Genomic DNA, 7465 nt, shown 5'->3' on the forward strand with positions numbered 1-7465 from the left:
TCTTCTGGGTCTTTATATACCTGTCCTACCTGACAGGGTGAAATTGAGCCCCTGGAGCAGCACTGTTCCTTGTGATTGTTTATTTCTTCTATAACTTTAGGAAATTACACAGCTTTGTAGCTGTTGACTAAGCATCACTAGGAATCTTATTAGAATAAATGACTTACTTGGTTCCTCTAGTGGATTCCTCCAGTCTTTTTTTTCTGAGACAATTGAAAATTTATCTTCAAGGATGTTCCTAATCATCAGAGAAGCATCAACCATCATTATGCAGAGTAGCTTCTTCACATGATCATCTGATGATATTAGTCTTGTTGTGAAGAAGAATTAGAACCAATAGGAGGAACCATAAGAAAGAAGGAATAATTCAAAACAGAAGGAAAAAAAAGCAAATAGTATGCTTCAATTTGCATTCCAACTCCCTAGTTCTTTCTCTGGATGTGAATAGCATTTTCTGTCTTGAGACTTTTGCAGATGTCTTAGATCCTTGTATTGCTAAGAAGAGCTAAATCTATCAAAGTTAGTCATTGTACAATGTTCTCTTGGTCCTGCTTATTTCACTCAGCACCAGTCCATACAAGTCTTTCCAAGTTTTTCTGAAGTCTACTTGCTCATCATTTCTTATAGTACAATAGTATTCCATTACATTCATATACCACAGCTTGTTCAGCCATTCCCCAATTGACATGCATCTCCACGATTTCCAATTCTTTACCACCACAGAAAGACCTGCTATAAATATTTTTGTACTTGTGGGTCATTTCCCCATGTTTATGATCTCTTTGGGATATAGCCCAACAAGTGCTATTGCTGGGTCAAAGGGTATAACCTTTTGGGCATACTTCCAAATTGTTCTCCACAATGGTTGGATATATTCTCAACTCCACCAGCAATGTATTAGTGTTCCAATGTTCCCACATCCTCTCCAACATTGATCATTGTCCTGTTTCATCATGTTAGTCAATCTGGTGGGTATGATGTGGTACCTCAGAGTTGTTTTGATTTGCATTTCTCTAATCAATAATGATTTAGAGCAGTTTTCTCATATGAATATAGATAGCTTCGATTTCTTCCTCTGAAAACCACCTGTTCATATCCTTTGACCATTTATCTATTGGAGAAGAACTTCTATTCTTATAAATTTGACTTAGTTCTCTATTTTTTTTAGAAAAGAAGACCTAATCAGAGACACTGGTTATAAAAATTCTTTCAGTTTTCTGCTTCCCTCCTGATCTTGATTGAATTGGTTTTGTTGGTGCAAGAACTTTTCAATTTAATGTAATCAATGTTATCCAATTTACATTTTGTAATGTTCTCTATCTCTTCTTTGGTCATGAATTCTTCTGTTATCCATAAATCTGATAGGTAAATTATTCCTTGCTCTCCCAGTTTGCTTATAGTATCAGCCTTTCTATCTAAATCATGAACTCATTTTGACTTTATTTTGGTATATGGTAAAAGGTGTTGGTCTATGCCTACTTTCTACCATACTCTTTTCCAGTTTTCTCAGCAGATTTTGTCAAATAATAAGTTTTTTATCCCAGAAGCTGGGGTCTTTGAGGTTATCAAACAGTAGATTATTATAGTCATTGGCTACTGTGTCTTGCATACCTATCCTGTTTCACTGATCCACCACTCTTTTTCTTAGCCTGTACCAAGTAGGTTTGATGATTGTTGTCTTATACTACAATTTGAGATGTGGAATGGCTAGACCACATTCCCTAGTATTTCTTTTCATTAGTTTGTTCTTCCAAATGAATCTTGTCATTATTTTTTCTAGTTCTATAAAATAATTTTTGGTAGTTTGGTATGGCACTGAATAAGTAAATTAACTTAGATAGAATTGTCACCTTTATTATATTAACTCAGCCTACCCATGAGCAACTTATGTTTTTCCAGTTATTTAGATCTAAATTTATTTATGTGAAAAGCGTTTTGTAATTGTGTTCGTATGATTCCTGGGTTTGTTTCAGCAGGTAGACTCCTAAATATTTTATAATGTCTACAGTAACTTTAAATGGAATTTCTCTTTCTCTCTTGCTATTGGGCTTTGTTGGCAATATACAGAAATGCCAGTGGTTTATGTGGGTTTATTTTATAACCTGCAACTTTGCTAAAGTTGTCTATTATTTCAAGTAGTTTTTTTTTACAGGTGAAGTAAATGTGGAGGGGGTGGAGAATAGAGAAAAAAACAAGAATCTATCTTTTTTATTATTTGATAGAATGGGCATCCTATCAACATTCGACATGGACAATTTAGAGACTGTGGATCTAATGGAAACTGTTGAAATAGATAACACAAACATTTTCTAAATGTTTCACTTGCACAATGTGGGTTGTTAATAACACTATGCAAGTGAGGTAGTCCAGTTCTAGATCTAAAGGAAAAGGAACACAATCACAGTCCCCTATGTGGTTTATTGATGGTTTACAAAAGACTGAAGAAATAATCACTAACAACACAGGATGCAAGGATGTGCTTTTACCTCACAACCACCCTTGAGGCCACATGCTGGTCTAGGTCTGAGAAACAAAGCCACCCACATAGCTAAAATCACAAAATTGGTTCTACTTCTGTAGTTACTTCTGAAGTCTACTTCTGTAGACTAATTTGAAGAAGCTCAAAGCTGTTAAGAACCTTACTACTTTATGTAGAGGGGTTTTTATTTAAAGAGAACTGGAACATTTAACAACATACCAACATACCTCAATCCAAGGGAGGCAAACCCAATGCACCTTTGAATATAGCATTCACAAAAGAAGTTTTTTTTAAAGAGGTTTCTAAGAGATACCCATAATTTCATTAGCTTAGGAATTCCATTTGCAGAACTCCCTCTTCCTCTACCAAAGCAGATTGGCAATTACTTTGCAATGAAGGCAGTGACTTCTGAAATGACTTATCCAGAGTCAAAGAACCAGTATGTTACAAAAATCTTCCTTACTACAAAGCCAGTCCTCTATTACCACTGCACTGGCTTTTTATGAGTAGCCTAGATAAGGATAAAGGCAAAGACCTAGCATTCTTTTGGTTTCAGATTTTTCACATATGGACTCAACAGTCTTTCTATCTGATCTTGGTTCTATGTCCCCTTTTATTCCTCTGAGGAAAGGGGCTTAGCTTAACCAACAAGAAGTTTTACAGAAAGTTGCACCAAAATATGTCACCCCAAAATATGTCTCTTCAATTTCTTTTAAGGCATTAGACCTGGAGGAAAGGTCTTAAATCTTAATATGTCATATAGCAGAGAAAATATATGGTTTGGATCCAGCAATGAAGGTGCTACTTCAGGAAGACACCCTTTTTCTGAAGACTATTGGTCCTCCTTTGTCATTTCATCCTCACTGGTACAGTAGAAGAACAGGCCAGGGTGCTCCAAAGTTGACTCTATCTTCTTTTTTTTTTTGGCAATTGGGGTTAAGTGACTTTCCCAGGGTCACACAGGTAGTAAGTGTTAAGTGTTTGGTCTGAGGACTGATTTGACCTCGGGTCCTCCTGACTTCAGGGCCAGTGCTCTATCCACTGCACCACCTAGCTGCTTTCCTGGCAGGTGGTGCCTAGTTTCTCTTTCTAATACTTCTATTAATGGGATATTCATGACTGTTCTGATAGAAACATAGGATCTCCCTCCCTGTTGCTCTCTCTCTTTGCTCTCTCAATCTGTCTCTCCTTCTCAGTCTATCATTCTCCATGTCTCTGTGAATCTGGATCTAGTTCTGCTTATCTTGATATACTTTTATATCTCTCTGTCAATCAGTCTCTCTTGATCTCTGTCTCTCAGGAGGAGAGAGTGAGGCTGATGACTATGCATAGCTATGCCTCACTTAAATCTAACTTATTTACAAGTCAAAACATCACCCTCCTGATGTCTTTGGTCCTCTTCAAGAATGAAAGATGAACAAAAATCTGTGAGTAATAGTAGCTGCACCTCTGGGGGCCCAAGAAGCCAGTTGCAATTGGGGAATGTTGCTATTTTTTTCCTCCTATTCATTCTCTTCCTCCTCCTTCTCCTCCCCCCCACTTCCTCTGACCACATGAGGTATCACATGCGGGCACCTTATCCAAAGGAATATAAATTTTGATTGTTTGAACTTTGCTAGGGATTTGGTTTGGGGGGCTAGATTTTTTTCTTCCCTACTTAATTATTCCATAATTGTTTTTTTTTTAAACTGGGATGATTAAGTATTTTGTCTCATGCTGTTTTTATTTATGATTTCTTGAAATGCAATTCTGGAAAACCGGGCTTATAAAAGCCCATTGGGATTCAAATGTAGCTACTTGACTATGCTTTTAAACCCAAATCCCCCTGGCTCTCACTGATTGGCCAATAATTGTCCCCAGCTCAAGCCTCACTTGCTCATTGTTTGAGTTTTGATGGCTGAGACTATGAGCAAATAACAATTATTTCTCTTCTGGCCAGAAACTCTAAGGGACTCCTCCTCCCAGATTTATTCTTTTGTGAAGACAAAGTAGATCATCTTTTACCTCAATTCTTACCTAGCCTTTAACTACTGAATGGGTGTTGCCTCAGAAAAACTGAGGCCTGGGAAAGACCTTATTATAAAAAGGCCAAGGACTCCCACTGCATTCTGGGTCATCACCAGTCATTGTAACCTATATCCTGTCACTGAACACAGATGACTCTGGAGGAGACAGTGGGGCTGCTGACTTTGCACAAATCTGCCTCATTTAAATCCAACTCACTTGCAAGTCAAGACATCACCCTTCTAATTACTTTGGTCCTCTTGGAGAACAAAGGACAAACAACAACAACATCTCTGTCTCTCTATGTCTCTCTGTCTCTGGCTCTTCATATTTGTTGTTTGTTTTTGTCTCTGTCTCTGTGCCTCTCTGTATCTGTCTTTCTGTCTCTTTCTGTGCAGTGAATGTCTTTTTGTCTCTCTATCTCAATCTCTCTGTGAGTGTGGCTGTGGCTATCTCAGCTCTGTCTGTGGCTGCCTCTCTTTATCTCTTCCTCTCCATATATATACATATATAACTTACACTCACACATAAAACATTATACAAATGCACACATATATGTGAATATATATGTAAACTATACATATATAAATATAAAAATATAAATGAGTGCATAATATATTCCAAGTCATTTGGATTTTATCTCCTCCACTAGAATGTGAGCTCCTCTAAGGTTAGAACTATTTTGGTCTTTTTTTTTTGCATGACCAGTGCTCATCCTGGTGCCTAGCACATAGTAAGCTCATAATAAATGTTTGTTTACTAACTGTCTCTTTCATAGGATCATAGGATCAGAGACTTAGGCCTGGAAAAGACCAAAGAGGTCCTCTAGGCTAGCTCCTTCATTTTGCAGATGAGGAAAAGGGAGGCCCAGGAAGGTCAGCTATCATGCCTATGATCACAAAGAAAATAAATAACAGAGCCAGGAGATAAATATCATTCAGCTGCCATTTTCCTACCATTGGTCCCAAAGGTATGGAGAGATCAACACATATTGATTGCTATTAGTGGGCAAAGAATTCAATTCTTTGGATGACTTATAAATGTAGATTAATATCACTGGTATTATCACCTACACCATCATTAACATCAGTACTTCACACATTTACGAGGACAAGGAAGTTTATGCAAATGAGCAGAGTTTATTAAGAGACAAGAAAGGAAGGCATACTGGTTTTATGAGACCCTCTAAGAATATCCATAAAAAGAAAGTGAGAATATAGAGGAAATATGATGACAATCATTTGGAAGCATTCTTAAGTGTAAGAAAAATTGAGTGGTTATGAAGAACAGAATCTCAGGAATTAATTCTTAGATTATAATTGGTCAGATCATGATCATAAAAAGTCACTTCCTCTCCATCACAGCTTTTTGATCGGAATGAAGGGTAAGGTAACAAGACAGATGTGGAAAGGCAGAGCCTTGGCCAGCTGGAACAATGCAGCCCATTGATATGGACCCGAGAGCTCACTTACAATGCTGTCACCACATAATGTGACAGAAGAGCACTAGATGAGAGTGGATGATGCTACATACAAGGGAGTCTAAGCCCTTCAACAGAATCATGGTGGAGAGAAAACTAATCAGTGGGAGAGAGGTTGATAACAAAAGTGTAGAATAGGAAGATGGCTGTCTCTAAGTAAAATCACTGCACTTTTTGGAAAGCAAGTTGATCAACAGCAGGATGGATGGCAACAGCTGGAGACACAACAGACAGGCCTGCAGCAGGGAGTCTGGCACCAGAATGTTCTGCAGCATACTGGTTGACAGCATGAAGGCTGGCAACAGCTAGAGTCACAGAAGCACGGTTGGCAGCAAGTTTTACAACAGCTGGGCACACAGCAGGTCTGCTCACAACAAGTTGTTCGGCAGCAAACTGTTCTGCAGCAGGTAGGTTGGCAACATGAAGGCTGGCAGCAGATGGACATGCAGCAAGATGGCTTGCAACAGGTTGTTCTACAGCAGACTGTCTTGCAGCATGTTGGCTGGCAACAGGTGGGAGCACAGCAGCTGGTGGGAGCAAAGCAGCAGGAGCTGGCCATGGTCTTGGTGGGCGAGGTTTCTGCTGAGTAGCAGAGGAAAGTTTCCAGGAGTCTGAGAATGCCTCCTCTTCTGGGTCTTTATATACCTGTCCTACCTGACAGGGTGAAATTGAGCCCCCAGAGCAGCACTGTTCCTTGTTATTGTTTATTCCATTGGTTCTATAACTTTAGGAAATTATGCAGCTTAATAGTTTTTGATAAGCATTACCATGAATCTTATTGAGTGCTTTCCTCCACTGGATTAATCCAGTCTTTCTTTCTTAGACAAGAGAAAATTTGTTTTCAAGGAAGTCCTCAATCATCAGGGAAGCATCAACCATCATTATGCAGAGTAGTCTCTTCACATGGTCATCTAATGATAATAGATCATAGGTAAGAAGAATAGCCTCTTGTTTTCCCTTTCTGATTTTAGTGCTTTAAAATCCAAACAATGGGATTCTACTGAAGCAGTCAGCCTCAGTGAAGTCTCAGTGGAGAAGAATTTAGTAAGCACTTACTAAGCACTGGAACAAACAGAAAGGCAAAACCACAGTCCCTGTCATCAAGCTCACCTAACAGGGGAGACAACATGTACAAAATAGTACATAAAAGATATAAATAGTATAAATAGATGGTAATCTCAGAAAGAAGTTACGAAAGGTAGCAAAGACTAGGAAAGATCATCTGAAGAATGTGGGATTTGTGGTGATTTTTGAAAGGAAACCAGGAAATAGAGGTGAGAGATTAGAGTGTTAAAGGTATGGAAGAAAACTAGTTAAGGCACGTGGAGTGTCATGATCCTACATGTAAAGAACCCAGATAATAAATGATAGGAAATTGAGAGAAAAAAGCATAAGAGACTGGCACTACATGCATGGAAATTCCCAAGAACAGAGCACCTTGGATGGGCAGGTTTTATTCACTTCCACTGCACTGGAAAGCAAAGCATTGTCACCACCAGAGG

General features: G+C 38.6%; 1 protein-coding gene across 1 annotated transcript in view; it reads right to left on the reverse strand.

Moving 5' to 3' along the window:
- The window catches only part of LOC114029378 (keratin-associated protein 4-11-like), a gene marked incomplete at its 5' end in the record, with an annotated part of 10918 nt that overhangs the window by 279 nt on the left and 3174 nt on the right, over nucleotides 1–7465 (reverse strand). The window contains 1 exon segment of the mRNA XM_027843780.1: nucleotides 6153–6493. Within this exon segment, the coding sequence (XP_027699581.1) occupies nucleotides 6153–6493 (341 nt within the window).

Source organism: Vombatus ursinus, unplaced genomic scaffold (genome assembly GCF_900497805.2).
Source record: "Vombatus ursinus unplaced genomic scaffold, bare-nosed wombat genome assembly UNPS02014929.1, whole genome shotgun sequence".
Classification (NCBI taxonomy): domain Eukaryota; kingdom Metazoa; phylum Chordata; class Mammalia; order Diprotodontia; family Vombatidae; genus Vombatus; species Vombatus ursinus.